The sequence below is a fragment of the Balaenoptera ricei genome, chromosome 5, assembly GCF_028023285.1.
Source record: "Balaenoptera ricei isolate mBalRic1 chromosome 5, mBalRic1.hap2, whole genome shotgun sequence".
Lineage (NCBI taxonomy): Eukaryota > Metazoa > Chordata > Mammalia > Artiodactyla > Balaenopteridae > Balaenoptera > Balaenoptera ricei.
In genome coordinates, this window is record NC_082643.1 from 50,350,720 (window position 1) to 50,372,145 (window position 21,426).

Sequence of the window (21,426 nt, forward strand, 5' to 3'; positions counted from 1 at the left end):
CCTCTGAGTACCTGAACAATCAAGGTGATGGCAAGGCTGCACTCCTTGCAGAAGCCCTTGGGATTAATCCATTTCCTTACCTTTCTCTTTTAGAGCTTCTGGGCCTCTAGAGCCTCATTCTTTGCACTCTTTGCCTTGTGGCTCCTTCCTCCATCTTCACACCCTATGACATAGCATCCTCCAGTCTTTCTGCTGAGATTGTCACATCACCTTCTCTCTTCTGTGTGAAATCTCCCCCTGCCTTCCTGTTTGTACAGAGACTTGTGATGGCATTTAGATAATGTAGGTATATCTCCACATAATCCAGGATAATCTCCCCATCTCAAGATCCTTGATGTAATCACATCTGCAAAGTCTCTTGTGCCATATAAGGTAACATTCATAGGTTCTTGGCATTTGGACACATATATTTGGCAGCTATTGTTCATCCTACCACACTGCCTTTTAGGCCATTTTACCATTTGCATGTACCATTGTGGTGGGCTCTACAGTGTTTAGTGTGGATGTTTTAAATCTCCAATCTCTTGCAAGTTCCAGTCACTTCTGTGCATCAATTTCAGATTGATCGCCTGAAGCACTCCTCAGACTATGTTCCCAGCCCCCAAACCTTCAAAGGCTCCCCATTGCCTACTGCAGCAAGAACAAACTGCTTGCCCTGATAATTAAAACTAGCCACAGTATAGCCATGACCTTCCTTTCCAAGGCTTTTCTCCTAATACTCTCAAACTTTTTGGTCTCAGGACCCCTTTGCACTCACAGATATCACTGAGGATTCCAAAGAGCTTTTGTTTATATAGGTCATTTCCATTTTTAGTATTGGAAAATAAAATTTAATTTTAAGCATTAAAAAATTAAAACATTTTGATTCACTTAAAAGTAACAAAGTACATTACATATTACCATAATAACATATTTTATTATGAAAAATAACTATGTTTTTCAAAAAAAATCATTAAGATTTAATCATTAAAAATCATTAAATCATCAGTTTAATGCATGGCTTAATAAAAGATAGCTGTATTCTCATATCTGCCTCTGCATTTATCTGCTGTGATATCAGATATCATGGAGCCTCTGGGAAACTCCACTATACACTTGTTTGAGACTGAGAGTTAAAAAGAAAATAATACCTTAGTATTATAATAAAAATAATGTTGACCTCACAAACTCCCTTTGCAAGGGCACCACCTTCAGAGCTGCTGTCATAATATTATCAAACTGGCACCCATCCTACAGAGAACTATGTAGTTTAGTTCAACTTACTGATTTAAATAGGTCTGATAGTTTTATAAAGCGATACTTATTGCTAAGAGAGGTTTTTTTTTCCTTTGGTTTTTAAATTTTTAAATGAGTCATTAAGATTGCATCTCTTAGAATCCATGAGAGAAATACTGGGTTTCATAGCTATTATTACACAAAAATGAATTTTCTAACCAAGATTATATATTATTACCTTTTCATTCTGCAAAATGTTCATGGGCACTGAATACATAGAGATGATGCAACTTTGGATCTCCCTCATAGGGTATTTTAGGACTTCTGCAGTTTTGGGTTATGGCTGCCATCTTGGGCTTATATTTTAAGCCATCACTTTTGCCTTCATTAGCTTGTTTCTGTCGATAAATCTTAACACTGAGTTTTGAAATGGAATGTTTGCCTGACCATTCTTATGCTTCCAGAGAGCCAGTCACATTACACACAGGAGAGCTGGGAGATCCACCTAGTTGCTTCGCATTCCCATCTGCAGGTGAGTTGTTGTTTTTTTTTTATATTTTTTTATTAATTTATTAATTTATTTATTTTTGGCTGTGTTGGGTCTTCGTTTCTGTGCGAGGGCTTTCTCTAGTTGCGGCAAGCGGGGGCCACTCTTCATCGCGGTGCACGGGCCTCTCACTATCGCGGCCTCTCTTGTTGCGGAGCACAGGCTCCAGACGCGCAGGCTCAGTAGTTGTGGCTCACGGGCTTAGTTGCTCCGCGGCATGTGGGATCTTCCCAGACCAGGGCTCGAACCCGTGTCCCCTGCATTGGCAGGCAGATTCTCAACCACTGCGCCACCAGGGAAGCCCCTGCAGGTGAGTTTTTAATGAAAGCACAGAAATGGGGCCTGCTTAAAACCCTGCAGTGGCTCCCCTTTCGGTGGTTCCCTCCACACTGCTAGTCCCCTCACCGCCTTTAAAGCCTTTGCTCAGATGTCACTTTCCCAGTGAGACCTACTCTCACCACCTTATGTAAAAATTATAACCTCCTTATCTTTTTCTTTTTTTAAATTACACTTAGCATTTTTTTTATACTATATGTAACCTACTAATTTATGTTGTTGATTGTGTGTCACCTCCTGCTAGACAAAAGCTGCACAAGGGCATATGTCTTTAGTTGTTTGGTTCCCTGATATATGCAGTACCTAGAACTTTCCTGGCACATAGCAGGTCCTCAATAAATAATTACTGAATGGATGAAAAGAAAAGAAAAAGAAATGAGACAGATGATTCTCCATATACTTTCCAAAGACAAAATGTTCTCTATAAAACAAGGAGATCAAGGAAGAGATTGAAAGATAACAGAATCTGTTGAAAAATAAAATGGCACAACTCGGGCTAGATATGGAAAAGAAAAAATAATAACATTACAGAGGAAAGCCTTAGAAAAATAAAAATTAGTATATGCATGACTGAAATCATAGTCAGGGACATCATGGACCGCAAGAGAAAATTACAGAAAAGGAATTTTAAAACTAAGAAACATGAAAGATAATGATACAGAATATGTTAGATTTGGAAGGCGAAGGCAAATCAGCAGACACATTATCAGCCTTCTTATGGAAGAGAACAAAATAAATGGGAAAGAATGAAACTGTGAAAATGATGGTTATTCAACAAATTGTAGCTATAAATCTGGACAGTAATAATGTAAATAGGGAAAATCGAGGTGTGAGGTGAAATAGATAGAAGAAGATAAGTTTCCAGATTTTCTTGTCTTTTGTAGAAGAGTATCTATGTATATCTAAAATAAAAACATAATATTCTTAAATAAAATAATTGCAAATTCTTAATTTTTAAAACTTTAACTTGTGAGAAATCTTTAAGAACTAATATTTTGAAGAAAAGAGCATTTATTTGAAATTGAACAATTAATTCCTTCAGGTTTTACTTCACTTATATGTTTATACTGTTGTTTCAATGTTCACCCAAGAGAAAACAACATATATCCTTGTTTTATTAGATTAATATGTGAGTGCCTTTACCTTTTCTCATAATTTGTGAGTACCTTAGAACATGTTAACTCCATTCACTTTCCTTCCAACTGTCATACAGTTGTTGTCACATATAAAGGTAAATACCATAATGGATCATTTGCATTGTGTTGTACAGTTAATATTCATTTACATACACCCACATATTCACACTTTACTTTCTATCTGCTATCATTTTACTTAAGCCATTAATGTTTCCTTTAAATGTATTCTCCCAGTTTCTGTTTTCCTGAACTTGTCTTTATTTTATCCCCATTTTTGAGGAATATTTTTGCTGAGTATAGAATCTAGGTTAACATTTTTCCTTCACTTTGAAAATATTCCACTATTTTCTGGCTTCCAGTGTCTCTACTAAGAAGTCAGCTCTAAATTTAATTGTTGCTCATTTAAATGTAATCTGCCATTTTTGCCCTTCTGGCAGCTTTAAGATTGTTTTTGTCTTTGGGTTTTTTGTTTATTTGTTTGTTTTTTGCAGTTTTTATTGATATACCTAGGTATGATTTTCTTTATATAAAAAGAACTTGTTTGGGGTTTGGAGTAATGCTGTTGAATCTGTGGAAGTCTGCGCCTCCATTATACAGAACTTGTGGGTCTATATCTATTACCTGTATTTTTTTACTCTTGGTTTTCTGCCATGTTATTTTGTCTCCTCATATGCCTGGTTATTTTTATTGTATGACAGACATATGTGAAAAATTGTACAGATGGTTTCAGACTTAGAATATGATCACCTTCCTCCAGAGAGCATTCATGCTTGCTTCTGGTACACAACCAAGGTCACCAGCAATCCCAGATCAATTTAATCCAATCAGGAATTAAGATGATTTGAAGATAGACCTCAGGATCCCCAAGGGCAGGTCCAGTCCCTCATTCCTAAGATGTAGCCCTTTTCTGTTCCAACCCAAAGCCTTGGGGATTTACCAGAACACACCCCAGCCCCGTGATTGGGAACATATTCTCATGAGAGTTTGATTTTTTCAGAGGTGCAGCATACTATTTTTAAGTAATTCTGTCCTTTTACTTTTGTTCTTGTAAAATTTTAGGAAATCCATCTGTGAAAAATTCAGCTTCTCGTTCATTCCATTCTTCTCCTAAGAAGTCTCCAATTCACTCACTCCTGACTAGTTCGGTTGAAGATTCTATAGGTTCCACACCACAATATAGATCCACCAAGCCTGTTCATTCACCTGATTCTGTTAAAGGTAAGAATAACCTGATATAACTGATGAGATTAATTGATTTCCTACTCCAGTGACTTAAAAGTTCTATAATTGGAATTAATAAAAGGTCACATGGTGTTCTTATATGTACACTCTAATTGATGCTGTGTGGTGGGTGTGTGCTTAAGTGGGTCTTCTTTGTTTATTTAGTTGAGTCTTATTTAAATAGAATAGTTACTGTATACCACATACACACCCCTTAGTAAATATACATAGATATTATAGGTAAATATTATGTTTCTTTCTCTGACATGAATAATGACCTTTTTTCTCTATTTTATTATAAGATTTTGAGTCTTCTTTTAAATGCTGAGAATGACTTTTCTTTTCTTTCTTTTTTTTTTTTTTTTTTAGTTTGGAGGAAATTTTATACACCAGGTTCTTATTAGTTATCTATTTTATACATACTAGTGTATATATGTCAGTCCCAATCTCCCAATTCATCCCACCCCCACCTTTCCCCCCTTGGTGTCCATACGTTTGTTCTCTACATCTGTGTCTCTATTTCTGCTTTGCAAACTGGTTCATCTGTAACATTTTTCTAGATTCCATATATATGCGTTAATATATGATATTTGTTTTTCTCTTTCTGACTTACCTCACTCTGTATGACAGACTCTAAGTCCATCCACCTCACTACAAATAACTCAATTTTGTTTCCTTTTATGGCTGAGTAATATTCCATTGTATATATGTACCACATCTTCTTTATCCATTTGTCTGTCTATGGACAATTAGGTTGCTTCCATGTCTTGGCTATTGTAAATAGAGCTGCAATGAACATTGTGGTACATGACTCTTTTTGAATTATGGTTTTCTCAGGGTATATGCCCAGGAATGGGACTGCTGGATCATATGGTAGTTCTATTTTTAGTTTTTTAAGGAACCTCCGTAGTGTTCTCCATACTGGCTGTATCAATTTACATTCCCACCAACGGTGCAAGAGGGCTCCCTTTTCTACACACGCTCTCCAGCATTTGTTGTTTGTAGATTTTCTGATGATGCCCATTCTAACCGGTGTGAGGTGATACCTCATTGTAGTTTTGATTTGCATTTCTCTACTAATTAGTGATGTTGAGCAGCTTTTCATGTGCCTCTTGGCCGTCTGTGTGTCTTCTTTGGAGAAATGTCTGTATAGGTCTTCTGCACATTTTTTGATGGGGTTGTTTGTTTTTTTAATACTGAACTGCATGAGCTGTTTATATATTTCGGAGATTAATCCCTTGTCAGTTGCTTCGCTTGCAAATATTTTCTCCCATTCTGAGGGTTGTCTTTTCGTCTTGTTTATAGTTTCCTTTGCTGTGCAAAAGCTTTAATGTTTCATTAGATCCAATTTGTTTATTTTTGTTTTTATTTCCATTACTTTAGGAGGTGCGTCAAAAAAGATCTTGCTGTGATTTATGTCAAAGGGTGTTCTTCCTACATTTTCCTCTAAGAGTTTTATAGTGTCCGGTCTTACATTTAAGTCTCTAATCCATTTTGAGTTTATTTTTGTGTATGCTGTTAGGGAGTATCCTAATTTCATTCTTTTACATGTAGTTGTCCAGTTTTCCAGCACCACTTATTGAGGAAACTGTGTTTTCTCCCTTGTATATCCTTGCCTCCTTTGTCATAGATTAGTTGACCATAGGTGCTTGGGTTTTATCTCTGGGCTTTCTATCCTGTTCCACTGATCTATATTTCTGTTTTTGTGCCAGTACCGTATTGTCTTGATGACTGTAGCTTTGTAGTGTAGTCTGAGGTCAGGGAGTCTGAATTCTCCTGCTCCATTTTTTTCCCTCAAGATTGCTTTGGCTATTCGGGGTCTTTTGTGTCTCCATACAAATTTTAAGATTTTTTGTTCTAGTTCTGTAAAAAATGCCATTGGTAATTTGATAGGGATGGCATTGAATCTGTAGATGGCTTTGGGTAGTATAGTCATTTTCACAATATTGATTCTTCCAATCCAAGAACATGGTATATCTCTCCACCTGTTTGTGTCATCTTTGATTTCTTTCATCAGTGTCTTATAGTTTTCTGAGTGCAGGTCTTTCACCTCCTTAGGTAGGTGTATCCCTAGGTATTTTATTCTTTTTGTTGCCATGGGGAATGGGATTGTCTCCTTAATTTCTCTTTCTGATCTTTTGTTGTTAGTATATAGGAATGCAAGATATTTCTGTGCATTAATTTTGTATCCTGCAACTTTACTAAATTCATTGATTAGCCCTAGTAGTTTTCTGGTGGTATCTTTAGGATTTGCTGTGTGTCATATCGTGTCATCTGCAAACAGTGACAGTTTTACTTCTTCTTTTCCTATTTGGATTTCTTTTATTTCTTTTTCTTCTCTTACTGCCGTGGCTAGGACTTCCAAAACTATGTTGAATAAGAGTGGCAAGAGTGGACATCCTTGTCTTGTTCCTGATCTTAGAGGAAATGCTTTCAGTTTTTCACCATTGAGAATGATGTTTGCTGTGGGGTGTCGTATATGGCCTTTATTATGTTGAGGTAGGTTCCCTCTGTGCCCACTTTTTGGAGAGTTTTTATCATAAATGAGTGTTGAATTTTGTCAAAAACATTTTCTGCATCTATTGAGATGATCATACGGATTTATTCTTCAATTTGTTAATATGGTATACCACATTGATCGATTTGCATATACTGAAGAATCCTTGCATCCCTGGGATAAATCTCACTTGATCATGGTGTATGATCCTTTTAATGTGTTGTTGGATTCTGTTTGCTAGTATTTTGTTGAGGATTTTTGCATCTATATCCATGAGTGATATTGGTCTCTAATTTTCTTTTTTTGTAGTATCTTTGTCTGGTTTTGGTATCAGGGTGATGATGGCTTCATAGAATGAGTTTGGGAGTGTTCCTTCCTCTGCAATTTTTTGGAAGAGTTTGAGAAGGATGGGTTTTAGCTCTTCTCTAAATGTTTGATAGAATTCGCCTGTGAAGCCATCTGGTCCTGGACTTCTGTTTGTTGGAAGATTTTTAATCACAGTTTCAATTCATTACTTGTGATTGGGCTGTTCATATTTTCTATTTCTTCCTGGTTCAGTCTTGGAAGGTTATACCTTTCTAAGAATTTGTCCATTTCTTCCAGGTTGTCCATTTTATTGGCATAGAGCTGCTTGTAGTAGTCTCTTAGGATGCTTTGTATTTCTGCGGTGTCGTAACTTCTCCTTTTTCATTTCTAATTTTATTGCTTTGAGTCCTCTCCCTCTTTTTCTTGATGAGTCTGGCTAATGGTTTATCAATTTTGTTTATCTTCTCAAAGAACCAGCTTTTAGTTTTATTGATCTTTGCTATTGTTTTCTTTGTTTCTATTTCATTTATTTCTGCTCTGATCTTTATGATTTCTTTCCTTCCACTAACTTTTGGTTTTGTTTGTTCTACTTTCTCTAGTTCCTTTAGGTGTAAGGTTAGATTGTTTATTTGAGATTTTTCTTGTTTCTTGAGGTAGGACTGTATTGCTGTAAACTTCCCTCTTAGAACAGCCTTTGCTGCATCCCATAGGTTTTGGATCGTCGTGTTTTCATTGTCATTTGTCTCTAGGTATTTTTTGATTTCTTCTTTGATTTCTTCAGTGATCTCTTGGTATTTAGTAATGTATTGTTTAGCCTCAATGTGTTTGTGTTTTTTACGTTTTTTCCCCTGTAATTTATTTCTAATCTCATAGCGTTGTGGTCAGAAAAGATGCTTGATACGATTTCAATTTTCTTAAATTTACGAAGGCTTGATTTGTGACCCAAGATGTGATCTATCCTGGAGAATGTTCCATGTGCATTTCAGAAAGTATAATCTGCTGTTTTCAGATGGAATGTCCTATAAATATCAATTAAATCTATGTGGTCTATTGTGTCATTTAAAGCTTGTGTTTCCTTATTAATTTTCTGTTTGGATGATCTGTCCATTGGTGTAAGTGAGGTGTTAAAGTCCCCCACTATTACTGTGTTACTGTCAATTTCCTCTTTTATAGCTGTTAGCAGTTGCCTTATGTATTGAGGTGCTCCTATTTTCGGTGCATATATATTTATGATTGTTATATCTTCTTCTTGGATTGATCCCTTGAGCATTTTGTGGTGTCCTTCTTTGTCTCTTGTAACATTCTTTATTTTAAAGTCTATTTTACCTGATATGAGTATTGCTACTCCAACTTTCTTTTGATTTCCATTTGCATGGAATATCTTTTTCCATCCCCTCACTTTCAGTCTGTATGTGTCCCTAGGTCTGAAGTGGGTCTCTTGTAGACAGCATATAGATGGGTCTTGTTTTTGTATCCATTCAGCAAGCCTGTGTCTTTTGGTTGGAGCATTTAATCCATTCATGTTTAAAGTAATTATTGATATGTATGTTCCTATGACCATTTTCTTAATTGTTTTGGGTTTGTTTTTGTAGGTCCTTTTCTTCTCTTGTGTTTCCCATTTAGAGGAGTTTTTTAGCACTTGTGTAGAGCTGGTTTGGTGGTGCTGAATTCTCTTAGCTTTTGTTTGTTTGTAAAACTTTTGATTTCTCCATCGAATCTGAATGAGATCCTTGCTGGGTAGAGTAATCTTGGTTGTAGGTTCTTCCCTTTCATCACTTTAAGTATATCATGCTGCTCCCTTCTGGCTTGTAGAGTTTCTGCTGAGAAATCAGCTGTTAACCTTATGGGGGTTCCCTTGTATGTTATTTGTTGTTTTTCCCTTGCTGCTTTGAATAATTTTTCTTTGTCTTTAATTTTTGTCAATTTGATTACTACGTGTCTCAGCATGTTTCTCCTTGGGTTTATCCTGTATGGGACTCTCTGCGCTTCCTGGATTTGGGTGGCTATTTCCTTTCCCATGTTAGGGAAGTTTTCGACTATAATCTCTTCAAATATTTTCTTGGGTCCTTTCTGTCTCTCTTCTTCTTCCGGGACCCCTATAATGCAAATGTTGGTGTGTTTAATGTTGTCCCAGAGGTCTCTTAGTCTGTCTTCATTTCTTTTCATTCTTTTTTCTTTATTCTGTTCCGCGGCAGTGAATTCCACCATTCTGTTTTCTAGGTCACTTATCCGTTCTTCTGCCTCAGTTATTCTGCTATTGATTCCTTCTAGTGTAGTTTTCATTTCAGTTATTTTATTGTTCATCTCTGTTTGTTTGGTCTTTAATTCTTCTAGGTCTTTGTTAAACATTTCTTGCATCTTCTTGCTCTTTGTCTCCATTCTTTTTCCGACGTCCTGGATCATCTTCTCTATCATTATTCTGAATTCTTTTTCTGAAAGGTTGCCTATCTCCACTTCATTTAGTTGTTTTACCTTGTTCCTTCATCTGGTACATAGTCCTCTGCCTTTTCATTTTGTCGATCTTTCCACGACTGTGGTTTTCGTTCCACAGGCTGCAGGGTTCTAGTTCTTGTTTCTGATGTGTCTGACTTTTCTTTCTTATTTACATTCTCTAAAATTATTTACATTCTCTTCAGTCTCTGCCTTTATAAGTGCAAGTGTCTATCATACAAACTTACCAAAATGTTCTCATTTTTAAGATTTTAAGTTCATTTGTTATTCACTAAGACAGATGGAGAAATGATTTGATTTAGAATAAGAGCCTGATAAATAAGTGGACATTAAATATGTATATGTTGAATTGAACTTGAAATGTTTTTCATCATATATGACAGTGATTCAAACTGCCCCAGTGCTCTATGGTATCATTCCCTTTGATAAGGGATAAATTAGGCAAGTTGTTGCATCATTGTTAAGTCAGTTCCTGGTCTTTTGAAATTATATGCCTAACATATTTTTAGATCCTAAAAAAAAAGAAATCAGGACCTAATCACAGATTTTAGTACATTTTCTGTTTTACCATCTTTTTCTGCATTTGTGTCCTCCTTCATCTATTATGCTTCTAAGTTATTCTTTAATATTTTAAAAAATTTAGAGTAGCAAATGACTTCATCATTACAGCAGTGATTACTGCAGGAGTAGAACAGTGCTGTTGGTCACCCCATTATTAATTTGTGGTTACATAATAGTGTGGCATTTTCTTTTTTTACCCTGTTGTCAGATACTCATCAAACTTCATATGTTTTGTGTTATGTTAAAAATTTCTCAATGAGAAATTATTTTTTATTCTCTTGAACCAAAGTAACTCCTAGATGATTGCCTTTAAAATTTAATATCTTTAAGTGAAAGAGTCTTTTGATAGGAAAATGAGCCATCAAAAATATTTTCAAGATTATTCAGCAAGTCAGAGGCTAAGCTCAAAATTAAAATCTTGTGATTGACAACCAGTATTTTTTAGAGGTTGACAAAACTTAGCATACTTATTAGAGAATAGCTCAAATGCTTCTAGCCCTTGCTCAGTTGCTGCTGCCACATTTATTCTAGGTTCACTGTGGCCATATCAGCATCTGTACTCCCCTCTCCCATCATTTAATACTATCCTCATTCAGGTGTCAACAACTGAAATGGGCACTTGGCCTCACACACATTCAAAACTGTTGCCAGCATGAGTATTAAATCTTGTGCTTCCAAACTCTAAGTTACTGGAACTACTCAGGTTTGGTATGAAAAGTTGTCATTTATAATGCAGAATGTATCATTAAACTTGAAGTGTTCTTCACACTCATCACATTTAATGCTACCTAGTTAAAAAATAGTAAATCAGATTGGTTTGAAACAAAATCAAATAAGCTAGTATTGCAGTATTAGATAAAACATTTTATTTTCAAATAGTGTTTTAAATTTTTCATTATTTTAAAGGAAAGATTGTTTAACCTGTAAGTGAAAGATTTCTAAAATGAAATACTGAATAGATTTTTAATACCACATCTAAGCAATTTTCTAATAGCTTCACAGTCTCAGCCAATAGAAACAACCGGAAAAACATGCAGGAAGCTTCAGAACAGACTGGAAAGCTTGCAGACTCTGGTAGAAGATTTACAGATGAAGAACCAAGGTACAGTGTACATTTTTGGAGAGATCTTCCTTGTTCAAAAGAATACTCATCTTCCCTTCAGGTTAAGCCTCTTATCTGTAGTCCCACTGAAAAGGATCTTGAACAAGAAATTCAGAAACCTTAGTCAAAATATGAGTGTCTTAACCATGCCTAATGCCTGGATTAATAGTGTGACCTTGGGCAGGTCACTTTAGCCCTGCTCTCCTCTTTCATCTAATAGGGACGATAATACGGCTGACTAACCCTCAACAGAACACATGTTTTGAGTGGCTGATTTCACATGAGACTTTCCCATACACTGTCTTTCTTGTCCCTGTTAGGTCTGTAGATGAGAATTTGTATGGCAGTAGCCAAGATAAGTTTGCAGTTAATAGCCAGAAAACAAAACAACAGTATTTAGCCTTATAGAGGATTTAAATTAGCATGGGTATAGGAGACTGTGCCACCCAATGAATCACTAAATAAAAAGATAAACTGCATATAAATATACTGAAGCAAAAATAAATAAATAATAAAAAATGAAAAAAAATTTTAAATTTAAAAACTATATACTGAAGCTATCTGAATGAGAAACTGTTGTAGTCTGCAGATGATAGACAACTTTTGGGGCATAAATTCTAAGTGGATGTTCCCATGGATTTGGGAGGCTGTCATGTTTTATGATTTCCTGACATGAATCCAGGAGCCTTTGTCAGAAAGAAATTAATTTTGGAGGATACATGTTATTCTCATTTCATCTTCCATCTCTAGAGAATATAAGTTGCTAGATGGAGGATAATAAATAATTTTCTAAGAATAAATCCTTTTAAAATAAATTTAACCTTATTAATAATAATAGTTGTTATTAGCATTTATTGAGCACTTATCAGCTATGTGCCAGGCCCTGTACTCAGTGTCTTACTAATTAGCTTCACAACACTGGGAGGTGGGTGCTAATATTATGTCATTTGGTGATGAGGAAGCTGAAGATCACAATCAGTCAATAAGTTTTAAGTCACACAATGAGTAATAGAGCTGGGACTTGATCTCTGCAATTTCTGACTCCAAAATGCACATTTTTTAATGTACTAAAGCTATACCAAATTGTTACCAAAGAAAATTAACAAATTCTTTATGATAACTCCAGATGCCTGCATATATAAACATAAAGAAAAATGTTTGATTTTAAGTTTATCATAACTTTTTTAAGGAAGATGCATTATCTTATTGGCCCCATTTTTATTCACACTTTGACGTATATTTCTGACTTTATCTGAGTAATCCTACCATGTAATAATCCAAATGATAAACATGTCGTATTTGTTTTAAAAAACTTTTAAAAAGTTCTTTTAGACAAATACTTTTTATTGGATGCATTGTCTGGATGGAGTGTGTCTTGGAAATTCTGCAATAGATATTTTGGAGAGAATTTTGGGAACATTTATCAAAATTTAAAGTGCGTGTGTTCTTTTACCCAGAAACTCTACTTCTAGCAATTTATTCTGCAAGGAAGAATTGTACATACAAAAGTCTGAAGTATTTCCTATAGCATGTTCATAAACAAAAATAAGAAACAACTTTTAAAAATTTATTTACTAACATGGTGCATCCACACAGTGGAATACTGTGCAGTCATAACAAATCATGAGCTGAACTGGAAAGATGTTGACATTTTGTTAAGTGAATAAAAGCAAGCTACAGAACAATTTATACCACATATTTCCATTTGTGTAAAGAAGAAAACCGTGTGTGTGTGTGTGTGTGTGTGTGTGTGTGTGTGTGTGTGTACATGTGAAGATACTCACTGACGGGTTTACAGTGATGACCTGGGATGGGGAGGTTCAACAGATTGAGGGAACAAAAACAAACAATGACCTTTACCCCTCTTTGTACCCTTCTGAGGTGTTCAAATTATTTACAATTAGTATGTATTACTTCTATAACAATAATTATCATGTTCATTTATTTATTGGCTGTGCTGCACAGCTTGTGAGATCTTAGTTCCCTGACCAGGGATTGAACCCACACCCTCAGCAGTGAAAGAGCAGAGTCCTAACCACTGGACCACCAGGGAATTCTCTATCATGTTCATTTAAAACAACTGAAAGAGCAAAGATTTACCCTTAGCTCTGTTTCATAATTTCAGTCTTTTAAAAAATATGCTACTTTGCAATTTTTGAGAACTTATTGAGCTCAGGATTCTGTGTGTGGTAGCAAGCTGACCTTTTAAGAAGCGCATAATAGAATTTAAAGCCTGAGTAATGTTGCTTTTCTAACTTTGCTTTATCAACATTTTCAGCAATGTCTTCAATGATCAGAAATCAAGAAAAGAGGATACAGAAAGTGAAAGACCAGGAAAAAATGTTACTAAAATAATACATTGCTTGATGATGCCCAATTAATTGTGGTGTTACTTATAATTAGTGCCTTGTGTACTGTTTTCTTTTTATGTGAAAATTTAATAAAGGATACCCTGTCCTGTAAACTCTATTTTGAAATAAACTAGTCTTGAGTGCTCTCTCAGTAAAACTTAAAAGCAGTACTAGCTAGATGCAAGAGTACCTTATAGGTGTTATTTTGTGCTAATACCAGTGTGTTGGAATAATCACGTGTTTTTTTGTTATCTTTAGTGGTGCTGAGGCAATAGTCTTCTTTTTTTTTCAGCTTAAAATGCTTCTTTCACATGAAATTGAAAGATGGGGTATAATGCCCAGAACAGGAGGACAAACTCCAAGGTACTGACCAGGATTCCTTCTGTGACCCTGAACTCCCTGTTTGTTCTGTCAATATCAGTGAATGTAATCACATAACTAAACATTGTGGCCCGTAATCAAAACTTTTAGAAAAGTTTCTTTTTACGTATTAATAACTAGGAAGCAAGAGAGAAAAAGTTTGTTATTCTTCAGCCAGTGGGTAACTTCTGCAGATTGAATGGATTCAGTCTGCCTCAATTAGAGTTTAATAAATTAGTGGGGTTTGTATGTGGAGTGTTTTCCAACACCAATAACCAATTCTCTGTGGATACCACCTGGGTGTCTCTGAGTCAATTCCATTCTGACACTCACTACCTGGAGTTAGTGTCAGATTCTACAGATTTAAGGGCTCAGTCCCACGAGACTGCCCCTACTTCAGACACCAGTCACAAGTCCCGGGCCACCTATACTTTTTGACTGGCCATAAATTGGGGGTTCCCACATTCCCCTCTAAAGTTTCAATAATTTTCTAGAACTGATCATGGAATTCAGGAAAGTGCTTTACTTACTATTACAGTTTATTATAAAGGCTATAACTCAGGAACAGCCAAATGGAAGAGATGCACAGAGCAAGGTACGGGGTAGAGGTGTGGAGCTTCCACGCCCTCTCAGGGCTCCCGGCACCTTGTGTTCGCCAACCCAGAAGCTCATTAAATCTCACCATTTGAGACTTTATAGAGCTTCTTCTCCAGCCCCGCTCCCCATCCTGGAGATCGGAGTGTGGCGCTGGAAGTTGCAAGCCTCCGATCACTTGGTCTTTCCGGTGACCAGCCCCAGCCTGAGGCTATCTAGGGGGCCCATCTAAGTCACCTCACTAGCAGAAGCTCATATCTGCATAACAAGATACTCCTATCTCTCAGGAAATTCCCAGGGTTTGAGGAGCTCTGTGCCAGGAACAAAGACCAAATATATTTGATACTACAGGATGTGAACCAAATAAAAGGAGAGCAGAAGAACAGATACAAAAATGTTTAAATTGTGCCAAAGACAACAGGAACGGTGTCGCAGAAGCCAGCCTGTCCAAAAAGCCTGTACTCCCGTTCCATAGTACAGCTGCCACTGAGAAACTGCTGCCCGTCTAGAGACTCTGTTTCCCAGCCCCACTTCCCCTCTCCCTACATGGGAACACCTGCCCAGTTCTCACTAACGGCACATGGACACAGCAGTTTGTGGTGCTTTCTGGCCCAAAGTTTTAGTGGGGTCTTTCCTTACTTTATTTCCCCTTCCACAGGCTGGTTACAGAGGACAGTGAGGTCCTAGGGGATGGAGGAGCCACAGGACAGGAGCCTGGGTGATGACCTGCAAGGAAAGCTGCCCTCCTGCCAGGAGCACCCACTGCCGTTTAGTGAGGGAGAAGTAAGCTGCTGTCGTTGCAGCCTTCTTACACGCTGGGGTCTGTGACAGCGGGTGGCGCTCAGGGTAACCAGTGCAGATGACACGCTAAGTAGGACGTAAGTTACCACCACAGCCCTCACGCTTCTCCCTCTAAGCACATCCGATTTTAAATAACAAGTTTTAAAAATATAAAGTTTAGTATTATATGTTATCTCTTAAATCAGTTGGCTTTACTGAAAGATTTTTATTTCATTAGGTAATGATAAAATGGCTAATGATAGAATTCTAAACAGATTTTGACTGTAAATTGTTTTACCTTTAGTTTGACCTAATAGAAATGCTTGGGCATTCTGTACAGTAATGGTAAATGCCTTCTGAAGACCTCACTGGTAGAATATAAAATTCATTGTGAAGTCTGTAGAAAATATATGTGAATTTAACACAAAAGTGCTATGAGCCAAAAACAGTTCTTAAAGCACTTTCTAACACTATTTTCAGTTGGGTTTAGGCTCTTTTCAGCAAAGACCATCTATAACCAGGATTAAACGTTGTTTTGCCAATAGATGTTACACTTATTAAAAGTTGTTTTAATATAGAATTAATTTTCAAGTACAGGCATGTATAATATCCCTCCAAACAAAGGTAAAGTTTTAAAAGAAATATTCTAAAACTTTTTCTCTAAAGGGAGAACAGACTCTGTGCCTTTTGATGTTTGCTTTTTTTCTGTGTCATTAGTGGAGAAAATATTAGTATTTTATTTTACATCTAAGCTATTATGGTACTAAGATTTATACAAATAATTCAGACATTTAATAAAGATGTTAAAACTCAGGTTTTATTATTTTTTTCAGTTATAATGGCAAAGTTTAAATGTTTATTTCTTCCCAGAGCAAAGATGTACTTCCGTATCACTCTCCTGTTATAATTTTGTTAGCTACTGGCATGAAGGGAGAGGGAAGAGGCTGAAATGATTGCTATGGGGCAGTCCATCTGTCAGCCCAGAGCTGCTGTGAGAGGAGGGGCCGTGGGGAGAGATGGTCCTGCAGGAGGCCCGTGAGGAAATGACGGGCATGTCCCACCCTGCAGTCCGGCGGGGCTTGTAGCTCCCAGCTCTTTAAGAGGTGTCATTCAGGCCACCTTGCTCAGCCCTATACCCTATCCCCCTTCCTGTTCTTTCCTCTTGGGCTGCTCCTGCTAACAAGCTCTGATTAGGCCCCTTGTTTGTATACCAGCCATTGATCATTAGGACAAAAACATACTTGCTACCCTCAAACCATACATGGCAAGTAAAATCAAGCAAAAAACATTGGGAAGTCTTAATGCATTACCTTATATCCTGGCTAATCACATCTAGTGACCAGACATTTTCTAATCACAGCTCCATACGATGTTAATGATTTTTAAATATAAAGTGTGTATGATTAAAGAGAGCATTTCTCCAGCTGTACCAGTACGAAATCTGCTCCTTTTGAATAAAGCGTGTTTTACTCCCCTGGTTCAAGAATCACCCGAAGGCTCAAGCCTCAAGCCTCTGCAGCTGGTTAGTTTCCGTGCTCCGTGACCAGTGCACATCTGAAGTTTAGCCAAGCCCTCCTCAAGACCACCAAGCCCTAAAGTAACGATGGATCAGCATAAATCCATCCATCAGTGCCACAGGAAAAAAAGTCCATGCTCAATGGAAGCATTATCTACACATTAGACAAAAGCCACTAGCAAATCTGAAACAACTCTGATGGCTAGACTGGAAGTTTCACTTCCTTTATTTTAAATTATTCAGGGTGCTGCACAACCTTAGCCTCTTCCATGTTCTGCAATAGCCTCTTCGATGCTTTGCAAATTGAATCAGTGAATCCCCCACCACTTGTGAACCACTTTATCCTCGTGGCCAGTCTCTAAGAATCTATTGCTGCATTCTTCCCAACGGGTAACTTGCCCATTCTCTACTACCACAAACTTCCATTCCACCACTGCGTCTGCTGGCAGGGGCACAGAACGAGACCAGAGCCCATCCTTGCTACACTGGAGTGGGATGTAAGTGTTCCATCTCCCAAGACTCTCATGGTCTCCAGTTACTGCAAGGCATTGCACACCAGCGCTTGTGATATAGTGGACCTGGAACCTGACGCTAACCTGATGAGACTCTGAAGACACTGCTCCTGCCCTTTTTGGTTTCACATCCACTTCCTGACCTCTTGCTTCCACAAGACTGCTTCTGTCATAGTCCTTTCCCTGCTTAGAGCTTAACACTGGAGACTCAAGACTGCCACCCAAGCCAACATCGCCCCAAGATGAGTGCCGGGACACCATCTCCCAGTCCACGTGGTCAGCCCGGGCCCGACTGTCCGACTGTGCAAGGCTCACTTCTTCTTTCGCTCTGTCCAGGGGCAGGTTGCTAGAAGGCAACTTCTCTGCCAGACTTGGAGCTGCTTTAGCACTTTTCTCTTGGCCTTTCTGGAATCCCCATTCTCCCACAGGAGATCCAAGGCTTTCGTTTCTTGAAACGTCAGAGTCACTTCTAGAGTTACCAGTCTCAGAGGTAGCTGGAGATTGTGTGTCTGGAAATTGTCCAGAAGGAACACGCGCTCTTGAATTGTCACGGTTACTGCCTTCTCCAGAAGGACTCTGCAGTCTCCATGCTGCTTCCTGCAGGTCACCAGGGCCTTTAGTCTTAGAAACCAAACATCCATTGCTTTCTTGAAGATGCTCTAAAAAACAAAAGGAAAAGTGTAATAGTGTTGTGCAGTTTATGTGAGAAAAAAGTAAGTTAGGCTGAGAAAATAGTTTTAGTTTTTAAAGACTTTGCTGCTAATCTATCTGCAGTTCACAAAATTTGTCTCTATTAAAATCAAGTACTTAATTACCTGGTGTGTTCCCAACTGTGCTCTAAGAATATACAGGCATATCCAGTAATAAAAGGCACATCCAGGAGTGTCAGTATACCAGCACAAGAGTGTAAACGAGGTGGCAAGCTGTAGAGGCAGAAGTGTAACCCTGTCATGGTCCTGGATCTCTGTAGTCCAGGCCATACTGGCATGCAACCAAGTCAAGTTGTTTGGCTGCCATCATCAAAAAATGTCCAGCCTGTGTGACAAAGAGCTGCACGGTTACCCTGCAAACCAGATGAGTACACTTGTACTCCCAGGAACTGCGTGCAGGTCAGGGATTGACTCTCACAGATGCGGGCAGGTCAGCAGCAGCTGTCACTGTGGGAGAATACAAAGGACAGCAGTGCATGGCTGGGCAAGAGTTGGGGGTGAGGGTGGGGAGGAGGGCTGGATTTGCCTTGCACACCCCATGTGCATTAGGAACCTCTTCGACAAAACACAGGCATCTTATATCCCCTCCCATTGCATACTTTAAAAATATATTTTCTTAAAAAAAAATATATATATATATATATATTTTCTTGGGACTTCCCTGGTGGCACAGTGGTTAAGAATCCGCCTGCCAACGCAGGGGACACGGATTCGATCCCTGGTCCGGGAAGATCCCACATGCCGCGGAGCAACCAAACCCGTGTGCCACAACTACTGAGCCTGCGCTCTAGAGCCCGGGAGCCACAACTACTGAGCCGGTGCTCTGCAATAAGAGAAGCCACCGCAATGAGAAGCCCGCGCACAGCAGTGAAGAGTAGCCCCCGCTCGCCGCAACTAGAGAAAGCCCGCGCGAAGCAACGAAGACCCAACGCAGCCAAAAAGAAATAAATTTAAAATAAATAAATAAAAATATATTTTCTTAAGACTACACAATCCAAGCTCCCTAAAGACTCAGTTTCCTTCTTGGCCACCTCATTGATAGTCCCAATAGCTCCCTACAACAGGGGTCCCCAACCCCCCGGCCAAACCGGTAGGTAGCAGTCAGTCCTCTGCCCGTTGGGAACCCGCGGCACAGCAGGAGGTGAGAGTCGGGGAGCAAGCGAAGCTGCCTCTGCCGCTCCCCATCGCTCGCATTACCGCCTGCACCACCCTCCCCCTCCACCCCCTTCCGTGGAAAAATTGTCTTCCACGAAACCTGTCCCTGGTGCCAAAAAGGTTGGGGACCGCTGCCCTACAAGATCTTACTCTCCAAAACCATACAATCAGCATATGGGGATTGGGGGGGGGGGATGGCGGTGGGAAGAGGGTGGTCTTGTTTAATTTTGTCTCTTTTTAATGGTGGTGTTGGAAGTGAGACGTCAACAAATATTACTCTGAATTCCCAATCTTTCGACCTGAAACATGAGTTAGGCTTTCAGGAAAAGAAGATAAATGAGCTCTCTGCAGGAGAGGCACAGGGGCAGATTTTCAAGTGGCTACACATGAACCGCCACTCCACTAAAGTTTACCGATGTCATTTTCACCACTAGGCTGGAGTCCAGGCATGGGCAGCTTGCCAAGGGAGGGCGCTGGAAGGTAAGGTTCTCTGCCAGTGCTCTTACTTTGCCTAGTACACAGGGTCTAAAATACAGAGATGGAAACCTAGACGTCAATTGTACTCATCCGAGTAGAAAGAGGTGTCTCTTCCCTGGGGTTTCAGACAACCGTGCACTGTTCGGGTGAGCGTGGGGGAGGGCCGACAGCTCCGAAATGCGCGGCCACTGAACAGCCCCAGGGCTTCAGCCGAAGCCTTCAGGGCCACAGTCCAACCTGAACTTTGCCTCCCCGACAGAAGCGTCCAGATAGCGGGGGCTGCTCGCTGCGCCGGTGTTCCCAAACACGGCTCTTCCATGGGGTGAGCGATCGGAGGACATGAGGCTATGGGATTGGGACCGAGACAGTGTCCCTGCTCGGACAGAAATTGGAGAGGGTCGTGGGATCTCCGAACCCTAAGCACCCCTTTCCGAAGGCCCGGAAGGGGCGCCGCCGCTGCAGCCGCCCGCACTGCGCCAAGCGCCGCCAAGCGGAGGAGCCCATCCCCGCTGGAAGAGCAGGGTCAGGTCCTCAGGGGCGGGCGCCGAGGGCAGCGACTCAGCGGGGCGCGGACCTGGGACAAACCGCCTGGGCATCCCCAGGGCCTCGGTGTAGGGCGAGAACCCCACCCGGCGCGTGCGCACCAGCCGGGGAAAAGGCGAGCCGCGGGGAGGGTCCTGCCCGGGTTAGGAGAAGCTAGCCCTCGGGAAACCTCCAGGTGGATTTCCGCCCCCTGCCCCCTCCCGCGGGTAACTTCAGAGCCCCCCGGCAGATATGCCCTCGAGACACAGGGAGGAAGAATACCTGGTTTGGTGACCAGCTCCCGCCTAGAAGGTCCAGGGCTCAGTCCGCCGCCGCCACCCTGATCGCCTCCCGGAGCCGCAGCCTCCCCTGGAGAGGCGTCTTTCCCCTGCTCCGCATCCCCCTCCTTTCCCGTGTCCCGCAGCAGCCAAACGAAAAGCGCTCCGGCCAGACCCCCTCCGACCAGCAGGGCGGACCAGACGGCGCCCATGACTGAGAAGCCGCAGCTGCGGGAGACGACGGCGACCGAGACGGGGGCTCAGGTCACGCAGGCAGAGCCACACCTACCCAGCCCGCTGCAGCCTTTTACGGTCCCCAGTGGCGGGCGCTCCCGCGCGGGGCCCAGCCCACCGCGACCAAAACTCAACTTTCCCAGCCCCGCCCCACTCCCCGCCCCGGGGCTGCAGCCCCATGTTCCGGCAAGGCGGACACACAAGCGCCCTCCTTCTCCAACATTTTCCCTTCTCGACCCCGCCAGTCGCCGGCGGCGGGGAGCACCCGGCGCAGGGTTCCAAATGCGTCCCGCGCGCGTTAAGAGTCCAAGGGCGCACGGCTCCCGCGCGCAAACCCGCCGCCTTCGTTTCCTGCTCCGGCTGCAGCTCAGGTCCAGCCCTGCGTGGGACAGCGCCGGCCACCTCGGCGCCTCCTCCCCACAAACACTCAGTAGCAGTGCGAGCTTCTGGCTAGACGCGGAAGAGGCCGTGGTGCATCTGCGACACGCGAGGTTGCGGCGAGAGCGGGGGCGGGGCGGGAGAGGCAGCCGGCCCGGGTGGGTAGACCCGCACAGCCGGCGCGTTG

General features: G+C 40.6%; 2 protein-coding genes across 6 annotated transcripts in view; one reads left to right on the top strand and one right to left on the bottom strand.

Moving 5' to 3' along the window:
* Positions 1-13,767, top strand: part of CCDC158 (coiled-coil domain containing 158) — a 99,887-nt gene extending 86,120 nt beyond the window's left edge. For 3 of the 5 annotated variants that reach the window (XM_059924017.1, XM_059924018.1, XM_059924020.1), the window contains 4 exons: positions 1,680-1,747; positions 4,294-4,452; positions 11,273-11,372; positions 13,651-13,767. In XM_059924017.1, coding sequence (XP_059780000.1) covers positions 1,680-1,747; positions 4,294-4,452; positions 11,273-11,372; positions 13,651-13,753 — 430 coding nt within the window. In that variant the 3' untranslated portion in view covers positions 13,754-13,767. Of the gene's footprint in view, positions 1-1,679; positions 1,748-4,293; positions 4,453-11,264; positions 11,373-13,650 lie in introns of those variants that run through there. The other 2 variants (XM_059924019.1, XM_059924021.1) reach the window with 2 other exon arrangements.
* A 2,480-nt stretch (positions 13,768-16,247) lies between these two features.
* STBD1 (starch binding domain 1) lies at positions 16,248-21,426 on the bottom strand. The gene is made up of 2 exons (XM_059922819.1): positions 20,632-21,426; positions 16,248-18,144 (listed from the first exon to the last, which is right to left on the bottom strand). Exons 1-2 carry the CDS (start codon positions 20,837-20,839, stop codon positions 17,282-17,284), a joined length of 1,071 nt encoding a protein of 356 aa, XP_059778802.1. The 5' UTR covers positions 20,840-21,426; the 3' UTR covers positions 16,248-17,281.